General features: G+C 46.1%; 5 protein-coding genes across 5 annotated transcripts; 4 read left to right on the forward strand and 1 right to left on the reverse strand.

Moving 5' to 3' along the window:
* Positions 1–143: 143 nt before the first annotated feature.
* On the forward strand, positions 144–1,606 carry H6S33_002441 (uncharacterized protein; the record flags this gene model as incomplete). Its single annotated transcript, XM_044834293.1, has 2 exons — positions 144–1,314; positions 1,380–1,606. The coding sequence occupies 2 exons, from the start codon at positions 144–146 to the stop codon at positions 1,604–1,606; spliced, it is 1,398 nt and encodes a 465-aa protein (XP_044692602.1).
* Positions 1,607–2,332: 726 nt separating this feature from the next.
* Positions 2,333–3,444, reverse strand: H6S33_002442 (uncharacterized protein; the record flags this gene model as incomplete). Its single annotated transcript, XM_044834294.1, has 7 exons — positions 2,333–2,363; positions 2,437–2,506; positions 2,566–2,632; positions 2,696–2,952; positions 3,011–3,022; positions 3,093–3,230; positions 3,288–3,444. The coding sequence occupies 7 exons, from the start codon at positions 3,442–3,444 to the stop codon at positions 2,333–2,335; spliced, it is 732 nt and encodes a 243-aa protein (XP_044692603.1).
* Positions 3,445–7,886: 4,442 nt separating this feature from the next.
* Positions 7,887–8,870, forward strand: H6S33_002443 (uncharacterized protein; the record flags this gene model as incomplete). Its single annotated transcript, XM_044834295.1, has 1 exon — positions 7,887–8,870. One exon carries the CDS (start codon positions 7,887–7,889, stop codon positions 8,868–8,870), a length of 984 nt encoding a protein of 327 aa, XP_044692604.1.
* A 3,466-nt stretch (positions 8,871–12,336) lies between these two features.
* On the forward strand, positions 12,337–14,130 carry H6S33_002444 (uncharacterized protein; the record flags this gene model as incomplete). The annotated part of the gene is made up of 9 exons (XM_044834296.1): positions 12,337–12,357; positions 12,424–12,501; positions 13,027–13,045; positions 13,142–13,234; positions 13,291–13,301; positions 13,519–13,579; positions 13,656–13,698; positions 13,991–14,013; positions 14,096–14,130. 9 exons carry the CDS (start codon positions 12,337–12,339, stop codon positions 14,128–14,130), a joined length of 384 nt encoding a protein of 127 aa, XP_044692605.1.
* Positions 14,131–14,248: 118 nt separating this feature from the next.
* Positions 14,249–15,692, forward strand: H6S33_002445 (uncharacterized protein; the record flags this gene model as incomplete). The annotated part of the gene is made up of 3 exons (XM_044834297.1): positions 14,249–14,585; positions 14,649–15,039; positions 15,092–15,692. The coding sequence occupies 3 exons, from the start codon at positions 14,249–14,251 to the stop codon at positions 15,690–15,692; spliced, it is 1,329 nt and encodes a 442-aa protein (XP_044692606.1).
* Positions 15,693–16,491: the final 799 nt, after the last annotated feature.

Consider the following 16,491-nt stretch of genomic DNA (forward strand, 5'->3'; position numbering starts at 1 on the left):
CATATCTAACACTATATCTGTAGTATATATAAGGGAACGTCTCTCTCTCGGCCATTCATCTGTTTAGCCTTTGATCCGGGACCGAATCCCAGCTTTCAAATATATCGCCAGTCCTATAATAAAGTCCACAATAATCACCCACAATGAATCTCATATCACTTAGTATTCTTCTCGGGGCCGCCGGTATTGCCAGCGCTGCCAAAATCTCCGACCACGAAACAAATTATCCCGCTATTGCTGCCAATGACCGCTTTCCCTTTGCCTCCCAAATGGGTCCGTTCGTTTCAGGCGCCTCCGTAAACAATATGGGCGAGCTGTTCGCTGTAAATCAAACCGCCTTCATGTCGCTCCGCAACGGTGACGTCGACCCCGCCAAACCTCTCGTTCACGCTGCTATCGATGGCAGCGTTTCATTCACCGATTCGCGCTTCACTAGACACGGCAGTGCATCACAACAACTCATCACAGATGCGGCCGGCCATTCCGTATGGTTGAACATGGGGGCGAGTAAATTCCAGAAGAGGCAGCCAAATTGTCGAGGCCGCAAGAGAGGTCTGGAAACCCCACCGCCGCTAGTCAAGAGGGATACGACACCGCTGTTTGTAGAGGCAGACATGATCCAACCAAACAGTATTGCGCTGCATAGTGATGAGAGACATATCTATCTTGCCGGTGGCCTGGGAACTAGTACGACGTCTGCTGGGGTCAGTGGTGATCTCTGGTGGTATGATGCTCAAACAGAGATTCTACAGAAGGTGGATATCAACGTTATGAAGGCCGGGGGAATTCACAGGGTCAACGCCATAGAGGTAAGTAATGATGATAAGTATCTCTACGTTACAGCGGGCGAGACAGAAGGAAACTCCATCACAGCTACAAAGATCTTCCGTTTCGTAATCAATCCTGATACGTTCGCGCCTGAAGAACCAACTCTGATCTTGGATATCTATGCTGCATTGACGGAACTTGGGATCGATGGAAAGCACTATGGAACCGAGGCGATGGGCTTGCGGTCTGATGTGGATGGAAACATTTTTGTCGCTCTCAACCGTGGCAAGGCGATATTGAAGTGGAAAGTTGAAGACCCCGCAGCAACAGCTGAGTTGATGAACTTGGCCAGTGTGGCATTTCCTGTTAGTTTGGAGCTCGGTGGAGATGAAGGAAAGACATTGTATATCCTAGGGAGGTGCAGTGGGGGTACGACGAGTTGCGTGGATGTGTATAATCACGATGTTCCTGGGAGGGCGTGGGCGAATCTGAATGGGAAGAACAAGAACGCCAATACGATTGTCAACGCAAATGAGATTACTCCTCGTAAGTTTAAGATTCCATGTCCTTCTCTATTCCTACGCTTGAGATTCTAACTTTATAATATTTAGCTTCACAACATGAGCAGCCACAGCACGAGCAGGAGGGAGTTGTCGGCGACGATGAACAGAGTAATTTCGCTGCCAACACAGACGGGTCTTCTACCGCTACAGCTACAACTACAACTACAGCTCACAGCCCTCACAACACTCATGCTGATCAGTACAATCACGATATTCTCGACCCGGTTGTCCAGGCGTTTGCGGAGATCTACGATGAGATGTTTGGTTCTGGTTAAATTACAAATTCCCTGGACAGAATAGATAAAATTCTCCCTCTTCCTACCTTTCCCCTCTTTCATTTATCCCGCTATTCTCTACATTAGATGGCAAGATATCTGTGATGTTTTCTTTTATTCATAGTGTCTTTTTATGTGGGTTTTATTTATGTTTTCCCTGAATTACGGGGCGGCAGGCGTTTTTCTCTCCTTGTTATCATTATTTCTTTTTTTGTATGGTATGAGAGAGGCGAGGATGTGAGGGGTCGTTAGGGCAATGAACTTGAATTACCACACCCGAAAAGTTTTCACACACTTTCCCGGTCACCTGCCGCAACACAGTCTACACCATAGGATCTGGAGTTGACACAAGCGGGGCTGATTTTGCATCTCACTAAGCAGCCAATGCCAGCCATAAATGCAACCCATTACTTAATCCAAGTGCATACATACAGTAACGTGCAATCAGGGTCTTACCCTGTGCGTCGGTCTGTGTTGGGGCTGAAGGCTATGGCAAAACATTCCAGCGACTAGTGAGATAAGGTTTGAATCTCAATTTTCGGATGGAATCGGTGATGTAGGTGTGCATGTTGAGTGGCAGGGCGATGTTTCATGAAATATCACTCGCTTATTTTCCCGGAGCAATTGATTGATGATTGAAAATTCATTGAAAGGTCTTGGATAAAGGTTTATTCGTTTCATCTTGTTATATATGGAGTTTTAAATACACATTATACCATTGAAGTACTACTCGGGACAAGTGAAAACAGCTGGGCCCCTATTCACCAGGAATAATTCAAGTTAGAAACGTCTCTCAAGGCTTGGGGGCACGGTTAAGGCTGAAGACTTACGGCATCGGGTAGTATGTATACGGCAAGTTTGTGTTGAACAGGATTCCAGGGTCCGTTGGCTTATAGAAACCTGTATTACAGTGTAAGAAGTCACACGAGAAAATAGATCAAGGTCAAAGTCAAGCCTACCTGGAAGTGCATATCCTGTAGGGTTAACCGTGCCGTTGCCCACCACGGTAACTTGCGCGCAACTGGGCTAATGAACGTCAATATCAAAATTTAAAACCGGCGACAAAAGTGGTCTTCCGAAAGTACTTACATAGAACTGGCAGCCTCCAGACTTGTAGGCGTCAGATAGAGCGATGATCTCATGACGGACAAGGTATTCTCCCGGCGCTAAGCAGGCTGGGACTATAGAAGTCCAGGTATTCCCGTCGTCGAATAGTTTCTGGGTAGCCCACTGGTTGGTCACGTTATTGTAACCTTGTTCGTGGATCTTGAACCAGACTGGGCCTGTAGTTCCCGTGAAGCTTCCACAGTCGGGGTCGCATTTGGCCATGTAGGTAAAGATAGGCCCTATTAGGGTTAGTCATTACCAAGTCTGAAGAATGAATATATCCTTGAAGAAAGATACCTTGATGAGGCCCTGTTTTTGATATCCCAATTAGTTTCCTTTTCGTCTTAACTTTTGTTTCGGGTGTTTCTAAAAGACTTACACTCATTCCAGTAGAACTTTATCGGCGATCCTGCATCGACTGCTCCAGTTCTTCCGGGAATAGGTACAGCATCCTGGTTACATGTAATGTTTGCCAGGAGGGGGGTCTTGATCGGACCATCACCAGGAATTTTCCTAACTAAATACCAGTCAGTTAACTGTACAAAGACTCCGTGTCTGAAACATATATACTAACCAATGCTAGGAGCATCAGCTGTAAAATCGGGCTTGGAGATAGGTAGGTATCCAATATACTGAACACCGTTCATCTCGTGAGTCTTGACATGTCCATGACCAGAAACGGTACTCGCCGCGGCCACAAATGCGACCAAGATTGAAGAGAAAATCGCCATTGTTGTCCTTTGTTATAGTTGACTTTGATCTGGCTTAGTCTTCTATCTTTGCTCCATCCTGTGGGCTTTATACATAACGTATTTCGGCTTTCGGTCGAGCGTTTTCGCGGAGTCTCCCCTCCCCCACGCCCGTGTTCCTTAATTTTATATTGATTGGACCCAGTACTTCGGTTGAGCCCGAAAAGTAACTGATGATTGTCGGAGAGGAAGTATCCCGATAAAGTACGGAGGAAACTCCTGAAGTTAGACAAAATTCTTCCCGGCCCTGAAACCCTGAAATTAAAACTGTTTTCATAAGGAAATCATTCCTGAATAGTATTCAATAGGCGAATGCGGATTAATAAATCTATGCTGTACTGGTAAGCACCTGAAAGTGTTTATGAGGAAAAGCGACAATTGCGTATAGTTTTAGTAGGAAACGTCGTCCGTAACACCTCACGGATTTCAAAGTTGGGGTGAGAATAAACTTGTCTTGGTTGCAGCTTTTGACGTGTTTTCGGAAGATCTGGCCGTTGAACCACCATGTTGTTTCCCGGCAGGGTAGCACCCGTTGTGGTGCATCCGTGCATATTATATTGCTTCAGGGTGACGAACGACGATCTTGAGCTCCTCAGACAAAGGTACCCCCAATCCGGCTAACTCTATTTTATTTCGGTATTCACTACAGCGAGTGTTTGACATGGCTATAGTAGATGTATTTCAACATTTGATTTATAAAGTTTATTGGAATTCCGGAGTTCGTATCGGAAAACCGAAGATATGGCATTTGAATTTATGTTGGTAATCAATCCGTGCATAAAAACGTTACCTCGTGCTCATCCTTTTGAAAAGGAAAGCATTGCCTAATAAGGTGATGTTGTGAGGCCATGCGCAAGTACCTGGATGATTGTCATCTATAGGTAACGAGGATGTATATGATTAGCGGGATTATAATTATCATAAGGGTTTAACTCCCATACATGTCTATGCGCCATGTATCTTGATATACGGCTTATTTTATCTGGCTATATGTACATATTAACGTCACCCCATTGGATGTAGTAGACTGCGTATGCCCATGGAGACCTACCTCCCTAAAACACGCTAACGTACGGTGAAACACTAGAGGCCGCACTCATGTCAGATATAGGTCATTGTCATAGATGGGTTTATCTATTAAAAGTGCAAATAACTGCTTTTGGTTTTGCGGCACTGGTTGACCTTTATCTCAACCTGATCTGACAAATCATAGTGAGTGAGAGATCATGATATGAAGTATATTGCACCGGGTACGTGCCCTGGACTCAACCTCGCTAGCTGAGAGACTAAACTAAAAACGTTTTCTCGGCTTATATGGGTTCGATCTCCCATTAAATCGTCCAGCATTTGTAGTTTTTGGGCCATTAAGCTTACTCTCATAGGATAATAAATATGGTTTACCTCGATACTCCCGTGCTAGTGAATCAACCAAAGAAGTTATTAATAGAGAGGCCAATGCGTTCCTAACAAATAAAGTGGGGTTAGTAGTATCATGCATGGTTTTTGCCAAGACCATGCTACTAATCTCTCAGGCGTCCGCTAACGAAAAACTCACTAATGAACGCCTGAACCTTCCTGTTTTCAATCTTCGCTACTGCATCACTACATCGTCGATGCTACCCCATAGCTACATGGACATACAGAGCTCGCGAACTCATTGTTATAAAACCACTTGGGGGACGGTCTGTCCCGCATGCCATATTGCCCTTCGCTGAGGTCCTGGCCTATTATCTTTTCCGAGTATGACCCAGCGTGAAGTGGGCTTTGCAGAGTGTTTTGCTTCGGGTCTTCCTTCTGGCAAGAGTGAGAGGGATACATTGTCCGATCGGATTTCAGTGAAGTGGTGAAGCCGTTCGATTATACAGAAGAAAATTTCTCCACCCATTCCGATTTATGGCTAGTATTTTACCTCCTTACTCGCCCTCACCTATATATATTGCCCCCTACTCCCTACCCTTCTTTTTTGATCCTTTCTTCCACAAAGCCCCGTAGGCCGTCTTGGAAGTTTAGTCGTAGTAGATGTAAGGCCAGAAGAAGAGAGACCAGACCGCAGGTTAGGCCTTGGCATCAGCTTGAACGGAAAACGTTGATATTTTGTTTTTTATATCCTTGGCCACTTTGCTCTGAGACCGTACGATCTTTTTTTACTCATTTGAACCTCTTGCCGTGGCCGGTACTAGCCACATGATTCCGTGCACTCGGCCTGATCCTGAACGTTGTTAAGCTTATCAATACCAATCGCCCTCTAGCCTCGCGAGATTGAAAACTTCTTTCCTTGTCCTATCTTATGCAAGATCTATACTTCGATCATATTACAAATGCATTTATTTCCATCATATTCAACTGTGTAAACCATATCAGATAGCAATCGAGAATCCTGGCGGAAATGATTGTATAACGGGACTGAGTCTCACGTGATCACTAACCCTCTGCAATTCCGTATTTAAGAAAAATGTAGCAGCATTTCTGAACCGCGTCTAGCGGCAGGACGACTCCACAACAAGATTTCTCGTCTCGGTTTTGTGGTTTGCTGCACGAAAAATGGGTAAAGAAGCTCCTCGATCTGATCTGGCGAGTTACAGAACCATTGAGTCGTGATACGTTGAACTTCTCGAGGTCTCCTCTAGGTTGATATGTTGGATAAAACGACTATTGGAGAAGTGACAGGTATGATTAGGTTGAGCAATAGGAGGAGATCGGGAACTACGCCGAAGCCAGTAAAGGGGGTAGTTTCTGGGCCACTGTCCGCTGAGTGGGAAGGAATTGAGCGGACAGAAAGCAGTAAGGTCTATGACTCTGTACTTTATGTAATCTCGCATAAGGCATCGTTCAGGCACAACCTAAGTAGTGTTATATTGGAAGCGTATCATGCGAGACTCGGTTTAATGCAGGAGCATAAGACGAGGCTCGCTGGACGAACACACAGTGTATGTATGTGAGGAATCAGAAGATAATCCTAAAACCAGTGAGGAGGAAAAAGAAGTGGTGATGAAGGTAGCACTTTGTAGTACCCATGAATACTGTATCTTTATGCGAGGTATGGAGTATATCTGCAGACAGGTTGTCATCAACTCTGCAAGCCTCAGTTAGCTTTGAAGTCTTCGCAATTCTTCACTTTGGCACTGGTTACCGTGGTCTTTGCAATCCATGGTCCCAGTGTAAAACACGGCCGGTGGACACATGATTAGAACCAGTGATCATCGCAGGCCACAGTTATAGCTATATATCTACATGTACGTGTAGATCCCATCTTCCTTCTAGATATTACCATCATTTCTCTATCTTGAGGTCAGTATATCTCCATTTATGACGGGAGCAAAGGCCACGTACATTATCGACAAAGTTCACCTCAAATCCGTTGTCCGCCTTGGGTTTATTCCGTTGAATTTACACAGTATGTATTCCATCGACGATCTCAGTTCCTCGTCTAAGACTGCACCAGCTGAAGCCTGGAATCGAAACTGGTTACCGCGAAGCACACACACGGCAAATGGCACTTTGGAGAATAACGCAGATAGGTAAAAGGTGCTGAAATGCGGCCTAGAACACCTTGTTGTCTTTATTCGTTCGTTGGTTAACTATGTTCTCGTCCAAGTTCTTTATCTGTTGTTCTTTACCATATATGCATTGCTACCTTCTGCCATTGATTGATTCATCGCCTATTTCAATCAATCAGTCGTGCCATGCTATTATTAGAAGACGCAGAATCATGAAAATTCCAAATATCTTGGATTCCAGGAGATCAGTAAGTATATGTTGGTACGTACATACACTGAGGGTTTGGCATGAATCTCAAATTGCCAACTGCATCCTCGGCTGTGATTTTAGCGAGATTGGCGAAGTTCTCTCACTCGTCAGCTCGACTGAAAGACTACACAAATTCTCACACAAGGTGCTAATGAAGAAGTGCTTTTAGCTGTTCGGAGGATTATTTCTACCAGGGTTAGCCCTGGTATTACTGGATTCGGAGCCAAGACCGTGCCCGCCGGCCACCACGGCCCTCGCCTATGACCTCCAAATTGTTAGTCAGTTACTTGCCCTTGTCTGATATATAGGTCCAGAGCTCCCGTCCGCTTCAACTGATCCCACATCACAAAATAACCACCACATCTAGCGCCACGTTCGCATGTCCGAGTTTCGCAGCTTTATCAAAGCAAAGCAGCACCGATAAAGACCTGTTGTATCTGATCGTAATAATTCTGCGTAATATCCTCTCACCTCTCCTTTCAATTTTCAGTTTTTCAATTTTTTTTTTTTTTTTTTTTTTTTTTCCTTTTACCCGCTGCATCTGTCGATAAGGTGTCATTTCCTCAAATCTGCAAAACCAGAAAGAAAAAAAAATAAGAAGATAAAAAAAGGATTGCGACCATTTCGCTCTTGAATTTCGAGTTGATTGAATACTGCGAATCCCTCCCGCAGAATTAATGGCATCCCCCGCCGTTTCGCCTGCTGGCTCAGATACCAGCAGTAGTAGAGCCTCGTCCTCAGCAGGGAGCAGTGTAGGATTCTCACTGCCGCCCAGATACCGGCCAGTGGCACTTCAGCAACGGCCGCCCGGAAATAACCCATCTTCAACAAAGAGTACCAGTTTTTACTATGATGGAAATCGTCAAGTATGCTTTGTGGATTTTTCCACAGGCGCATCGTCATCATCAGCATCAGCGTCAGCAGCGTCAAGTGTTGTTTCTGGCACTACTACCACTGTACTACCGACCGAAAATAATGTGCGCCAACCACTTCCCGCACGGCCTCGGTACACCGCCGAGGAGGAGGCGTGGATTATTAAATACGCGAATGAAAATCCGGAAAAGACCTGGCAGCATATCACGGATGGGTTTAACATCGCATTCAACCAGAAGCGCACTCTCAAGGGAATGCAGATCAAGGGATACTCTCTCTTTGAGGCCAAAGGGAAAAACGGGTCTCTAGGAATGCCGGCTGGGTTGCGTCAATTGCGCAAGAAAGATGAGGTAGAGGAGGATAATGATGAAGATCAAGATGATGATGAAGATGACGAAGATGACGATGACGACGAGAGCGAACAGTCGGAGCAGAGCGGAAACAACCAGGCCGCGTCTGTTGGGAAGCGCTACACACGCGCACAGGAGGAATGGCTGTTGGCGTATGTGGCCAATACAGCAAAAACGGGCAGGCGCAAGGATTGGGTCAGCACTGCGGCGGCCTTCACGGCGAAGTTTGGATTGGAGAGGGCGCCGATGTCGCTTAACAACAAGTGGACGCATCTTAGCAGGCAGTCGTCTGCGTCGTTTCAGGGGAAAAATGAGCAGGAGGCAGACGACCAAACGAGGGGCCATCTGCACAGCAGAGAGCAAGATAAGATGCAGTATCTGCAGTATCAAGAGCATAAAATGGAGGGGGGCGGAAATGGGGCCGGCCAGTTGATGTAGAAGTGAAAGGAAAAGGAAAGGAAAGAAAAATAGAGAGTAATTGGGAAGCATAAGAGATCAAACTATCATTGCGTGCATAGATCATAGAGTATTTTCGTTTTTTTTCTCGTTCCCCCCCCCCCTCTTCTTGGATTGTTTAGATTTCTCTTTCTCTTCTTTTCCTGTAATTGGATATCTTCTGTTTTCTCTTAACTTATATACCTCTCTCATCATGATCACGAGCGCGTTAAAGCTCCCTGAAATAAAAAAAGAAGCCTCCCTCCGTCATCCGATATATATTTTCAGAAACCCCTCCCTCCGTGTCATCCGATTTTGTTTTCAGATACCCCTCTTCTCTTACAAAAATGCATACCCCTTACCCCAGGCACCGATAGCAGTACAATCGACCTGTAAAATTGTATGATAGAACCTTAGGATGTACTAATATCAAGAGTACCGGTTCTGACACTTTTCTTGTCTCAAAAACACCGATAGAATTCCAGAATAGAGATTAGCGAGCGCTTTGACCTCAGTATAAATGTGCTCATATAATTATAACTACATGTAGCTCCGAAATGTGAATCTGGTTAGCGCGGGTGTCTGGTAAGCTTCATCAGCGTGTACGCTAGGTCTCTGAACAACTTCAGAGTCTAGGCTTTGTCTGTTTCACCCCTTCCCCGCAGAAATTTAGCTGTTTTCGTGTTTTCCACATTAAATGACGGCCCGTTTAGGTAAGTAACAGTTATGTCATATATACGTATACCTAAGAGAGTAATTACTGTTTCCTAAGTACTTGGAAATCACTTTATACGTATGTAAGACAGACAATACGAAATGAGCTATACTGTCGTTCACGGGGTATTGGCGGATACTGGGTATTGGCGAATTGCAGGTAAAAGTTGGCTTGGCTGTCTCTTTTTTGCCCTGTCCGCCATCACCCAGTATCCGCCAATACCCCGTGAACGACAGTAATGAGTACGTGCAGAGTACCTACGTGTAACCATACCTATGAGTGCGTATGAGTGCATGTACTCAAAGCTGTGCTAGTGGTGGAAGCCTTCCGCGGTAAGCGAGGAATATTAATCTGTAGGTACGCGAGATGCGCGTGTGAAACCTTAGGTGGGTTAACTGTCCTAATCAGATCACTAGATAATCACGGTATATGATATAGCTGGTGCAATGCGGCCTCTAGCTGCAACTCGAAACTATTACCATAAGGGCACACAAAGCTTGGGATTTGGGAATGCTACATGGGATACTAATTGATGATTTGGCTTCAATATAAAACGAATAAAAAGATGGCGAACATGAGCACCATCCCAAAGTTCAATGTGGGGGAGCCTCTATAGATCTAACCACCCCATATCCTCTAGCTCTGGTAGAACAAGCGAAACCCTCCCTAGTAGCGACAAGGTCTGGAGAAAGAATAAAAATGTATTTGAATGTAATTAAACTTCGCGATCGAATACCCTAGAGGAATTTTCAAATTGGAAATTGACATTCAAGATCATCATGGGACTAGAATGTCATAGCTTACGGGCTGCACACAATTAATGAATTATCAATCATGGGGCTAGAACACTACATCAGTACTGTACCCCGCCTCTAGTGGTAGGTAGTGGTGAGTTTTAAAAGCTTGTTAGAAATGCAGACGGGTGTTGGCTGCTTTCTTGACTGCTTAATTGACATGAAAGATACATGTACATGTATGTTTCTTGTATGCTCGACCACAGTATGTATATCTAATAAGTATATAATTATAACCTGCATATGCATGTGCATTTAAAAGCTCCTGATTGGCTCATTGAGAGAGGTTTTGTTTCATTTGAAACATGTGTTGGATATGAACATATGATATTGTGCTGAGTGGTGTTAGATTGTTAATAGGTTTTCTACTGGTTCTGGGAATCGATTAGTAGTTCGATTTTAGCGGCTTGGTGGCTGCTAAAGGGATATACTTGCAGCTTAAACTGGAGAAATTGTCTGACCTGTCCACTGATATATGGAGGATATCAGAAAAGGCACATATCGACCAGAGCAGATATAGCAATGGACTTTGCCTATCAGGCAAATAGAGAAAATAAGCCGCAAAGCGGCTTGCCTGTATATTGGACTGATTGATATACATGTAGTACCGGCCGAAGGCCGGAAACCACTTGTACATATATATAATTCTTGATATACCTGACTATCCAGCTGTTGACATCATCTACATGTGCTATTGACACCATAGTGGCATATGGTGATTCGTGGTGACAACCACATATTTGATCCTAGGCCCAGAAGCCATATTTCAATAAAGTTTCGGCTTATGGCGAGTGATAGTATGTGATTAAGTTCCAAATTATGCGGCATGTGATTTTTGCCGTCCGCGCGAGGACACAGTTTTGGCCACGTGCCAAAAGACAATTACACCGTATTATAAACGTTCTAAGAGGTCATTAGGGATTCTCCTCTAATACAATCATCAGTCATACTCGTACTTGGGGGTTGCCCTTACAGTTCGGACTTCGGGCTAACTACAGTGACATTGTAGATACAGTGAGGAGTGGGAGGGAGACGTATTCATTGAAATATTGATATTCAACATCGGTTTGATCAACTGGGAGTATCAATTCACTATGATACGGTAATTATAAAGCTGAAAATCAGAGGGCAATTAGTAGTTAATCAATACACCTGAAAATCTACAGATACCCGGTGAAGAATCAACACCCTCACAAACTACACAGACCTCTGAGTATTATCCATGGTACCCGGTTCATTTGACAAAGCTCTCAACAGCCAGAGCTCACAGAACAACATCTAGGTCTACTGGTCTTCCATTTGAGGTTTGAATTCAGTAAGATAAAGTTCAAGAAACATAGATACCGAAAAGGAGCAAGAAACGCTGTAATCCTATGGTCCATGGCCACTCAATTGATCGTCGCTAGGCTGCTTTGAAATCCTATACTTTCACCCCTCCCCTGGATGAAATATATTGTTCAGTGGCATGTAATAGGTTGGTCAATGTCCACCGAAGCACCGAACCACTGTCACATGCAGTACATTAATTTATCATACTCATAGGACCGGAGGGATCTGGAGAAGGGACCTCCACTCGAAAGATAAGTGCTAACCTATATATAAGCAAGAGGAAAGACCACGACTGCTATTACCACGAGCATCAGCTTTTCTTGTAGAGAGCGTTAATGCCGAAGAAAGCATATGTAGCTGAAAATAAAATAAAATAAGGGGAAAGAGAAAGGGCAAAAGCCAGCTAGCTCCCGAGTCTGAATACTTTTGCAGATTAGTTGGAGATGATTGGCATAACGATAGGTTTGATAGATAAGAAGAAACGGGAGAAGAAGGGGAAGAAGGAAGGGAGAGGGGGAAAGGAGAGTAAATTTTCTAAATCTTCTTCCCACATGCGTTACATACCAGATACCGATCTTAGCTAAGAGAGAATTAGAATAAGCATACTTAGGCCCCACGCATCAGCAAGCCTATGTTTCAACTTGATTCCAAGGTAAAGCTCCATTAAACAAGCCGAGATCAGTCTAGTATAACAGCTCCTTCATCCGTACCCGGCCAGGTCATGACACTAAATCTCAAATGCCCCATTAACCAGCACAACAACGCACAACGCACTCAAGATAAATACAATGGCGTGGTTTAGGCATAAGGGCTAGATATAAAAATTTGGACCGTACTGCGGCCTTTTCACACCGCGCTCCCTACGCCGCGTCACAATCAAGTTGATACTTATATTGTCCAATTAAACAGATATTACATTATGGACCGGATATACTGACTGGTAGAGAAGCTGCTCTACACGTGCCTACATACATGTATGTACCATGTGTACCTGCATATTAATGCAATTGCTTTCATTCGCCGGAAAGTTGTACTAGCATAGCATGGACGCGTCACTACTGCGCTGATTATGTGAGAATCTCGTGATAATTCACACAGGGCAGGTTGGTGTGCAAATTACTACAACTGGTACATACATGCAGACTGAGTATTCGAGAGTTTAGCATGATATAGGACTGACTATGCCTTCTCTAAAGTACCTTCAATATATAGTACTTACGTGTATACGTACTCCACTAGCTACCAAAAGCCTCTCGATTAATCTCGCTTGACTACGATCGATAAGCGCTGAGCTCCGAGTCCGGGGAAACCTCCAGATTAGACAGCTCGCGACGACAGGGGTAGGTGCTATTTCCTTCCTTCCTTCCTTTGATGTGAACATCTTTTTTTCTGTTTCGTTTTTCCTAGTAGGTAGTTCATCTCACTGTCACCTGCAGCTAGTTTCGAGTCCCCACCTTTCTGGCCAGCCCCGTGTTTTATGGCCCTGGCGACGTTTGAGACCTGGCTGCATCATAAGCTATCACTCACCTGTGAGTACCCGTCGCAACCATTGGCGGACCAGAAACTGCGCTGTCTGATCAGAAAGGCAAGCAAAAGGTCCAAAAGCCACATTATCCTTCGCTTTATCAACATCATAAACGACAACCCATTATGAAAAAAATGATAAGTTGAGTGATGACGTTGCCCCCCTATATACCATTTCCTTGGCATTTCCCACTGTTTCAACCTCATCCTGGTTTTTGCCTTTGGATCCTTGCGGAACTAGATGGAAATTAAAAGCTCCAAAGTGCAAATTCGATTTGCTTCAAGGTAGAAATTTGTGTGGACGTGCGTTCCCGGGCTTTTAAGCATGAGCCAGTTAGGGTTAAAATGTGGTACGTAGCCCTGCCCATGGCGCTTTATATGTAAAGTAGTAGAGCTTTCACCCTAGTCCCGGCTCTAATGTTCTAGATCTGTTAACTATCTGCCTGCATGAACCCGCATATATCTACATGTAGGTCCCCTACTCCACAGGGCAAATTCGGTTTCTTCCGAGGCAGGCCAGGCCAGGGCCTTGACGTTTCACGTACATACATACATGTAGATACATGCTTTTTGTTCCCAGTTACCTATCCTGATCCCCACTTCCACGGAAATTTTAGCTACCGAGGCGCATAGGGTTGTTTTTTTATAATTTAATCAACGATGATTGGCCGGCTCTTTGTGGGCAGGACTAGAGTGAGCCTCCTTTCCAATTTGGCCCTTTAATCTTTTGGAGACGCGCGTTCGTGGTGCTGGTGGAGAAGGCCCTCAGAATACCAACCTCGCAGTATGTTTCCTGGTTATTGTGTTCCTGATATATTCTTTGTTGCGTGTTCATGACTTGGCAGGTTGATATTGTTTTGCTGCAGTGTCAATGATAGTTGGTGCATATATAGGGAGCTAGATATCGTGAATATAAACCTCCGATATCGCCCCGAACCCAAGACCACTCAATTCCACCAGACCAGACCAGACATCCACAACATCACTCCTTTACCACTCCAACTAATACAGCATCCATCATGAGAATTACAGAAACCCTCTCCCTCGCCGCCCTAGCGGCAACAGCCCTCCTCGGTGTCGTGAGCGCCCACGGAAACCCCACCACTGGTGAGCTCGCCGCCAGAGATATCCGCGAAAGTCGTGCCCGCCGCTCCCTCGCGCAGTGCTCCGAGAAGCTCCGCGCCAGAGACCGCCTGCACAAGAGGTCCTCGAAGAGGAATGCCCTTGTGGAGCGCCACCTCTTGAAGAAGCGTCAGGTTGGCGGCGGACAGAGAGGCGGGCAGGGTCAAGGTCAAGGCCAAGGTGGTCAGCAGCTGGGTGGTGGCCAGCAGGGCGGGAACAACGGTGGAAACCAAGGTGGGTGATATCTCTTAATTGAGCACTCAATGTGCGTTTGGATCAAGAACTGACCGTGAATAGGGAATGCACCGGGAGCACCCAGTAGTGTAGCTGGGGGAGCGCCAGTTGCAACTTCCACTGTAGTTGGAGGAGCCCCAGTTGCGACTTCCGCTGCGGGTGAGGCGCCGACTACATTGACTTCAGCTGTTGAGGTCCCTACTACTGCCGCTGTTACCACTGCTACTAGCAGCGCTGTTGACGCTGTCGGAACTTCCCCAGCGAGCTTGTTCCCAGAGGTCCAGTGTGTTTTGACGCCCGAGTTAACTGTCGGACCGTACTACGTCTCCGGCGAGCTCATCCGCGAGGACATCAGAGAGGACCAGTACGGAATTGAGCTCCTCCTTGACGTCCAGTTCGTTGATGTCAACACCTGCGAAGTCCTGACCGACGCCTACGTCGATTTCTGGCACTGGTAATTCCCCTCCTCTTCTCAATCTGATACCGCAGCCTGCTAAAACCCACAGCAACACCACCGGTACCTACTCCGGCGTCGAAGCCGACGGCACCTTAGGAACCACCTTCCTCCGTGGCATCCAGCCCACCGACGAGGACGGCATCACCCAGATCATCACCACCTTCCCCGGCTGGTACAGCGGCCGCGCCACACACATCCACGTCGCCGCCCACATCAACGGCACCGCAGAGGCAAACAGCACATACACCGGCGGCAGCACATCCCACATCGGCCAGATCTTCTTCCCGGAGGAGATCCTGGAGGTGATGGATACGCAAGACGTGTACAACACCAACTCGATCGTGCGCTTGACCAACGCCGAGGATATGTGGTTCCCGCAGGGGAACACGAGCGAGTATAATGCTCTGGCGACGGTGCAGTACTTGGGTGATGTGGTGACCGACGGCCTGCTGGCGTATATTACGATTGGCGTGGATACGACTGTGGATTATACGGAGGAGTTGTTGTCCGGTGGGGGCGCGGGCGGTGTGGGCGGTGCGCCGGGCGGTAATGGGACTTTCCCAGGTAATGGAACGTTTGCGGGTAATGGGACGGCGCCGCCGAGTGGGGCGATTCCGAGTGGAGCGGTCCCGACGGCGACGCTGGTTTAGAGAGCTAGAGTGGTTGTGGATGAGGAGTTGAGGTTTTGCGTGGACTTGGTAGTTGAGGTTTGGTGCGGACTAGTTGACCTTGCGCGGTCTTTCTTTTGTATTGAATATGTGATGTAGTTGTATGTATTTTATGTGAATTGATATTGGCTAGACGTCATCTACTATACTATATAAGAAAAAGTTTCACTAAAGCCTAACCCTATATCCGGCCCTGTCCATGGGGGAGAGGGGGGGGAGACCGGGCCAGAGATCTGATCGATATCACACTTAACATACGTACGGGGAGGAGGGCCAATAATCTCCAGAAAAATGTCAATAAATTACAAAAAGTCTTGCTGGAGAGTATGCTTTTCAGGGGGGTGAGTGCCAATTTATTACACATAACGCCAGTATAGACTCCCACCCCTCGGGATTGCACCCATGACCTACTGATGGTCATGGGGACTCAACCCGCTCGGTGTCCTCCGTTGACGAGGCGTCTACCACTAGACCACGCTCGCCCACACAATTTTCAGTGGCCCGGAGGTAATACTTAAGGAGGCGAGGGTAAGAGGAGCTAGGGAAACTTAACCCTGCTATGACAATCTACCACGACGTACATCATGACCCGCAGCTGGCCACCCTCTTGTGTTATTATATTACTGAATATAAACTTTCCTAAGCTACCTGAATCGGACTAGTGACTGCAGCGGGCTGTACTGCGTAAGAGTGAGCCTCGGCCACGTGAACCTTAAAGGCGGCATTGGCGTAATACCCAGTTGATCTGGATGGAAAGGTATGGACACTCAACCACATAACT

The sequence above is a fragment of the Morchella sextelata genome (assembly GCF_020137385.1).
Source record: "Morchella sextelata strain SCLS chromosome Unknown scls_13, whole genome shotgun sequence".
In the NCBI taxonomy this organism is placed as follows: Eukaryota; Fungi; Ascomycota; class Pezizomycetes; order Pezizales; family Morchellaceae; genus Morchella; species Morchella sextelata.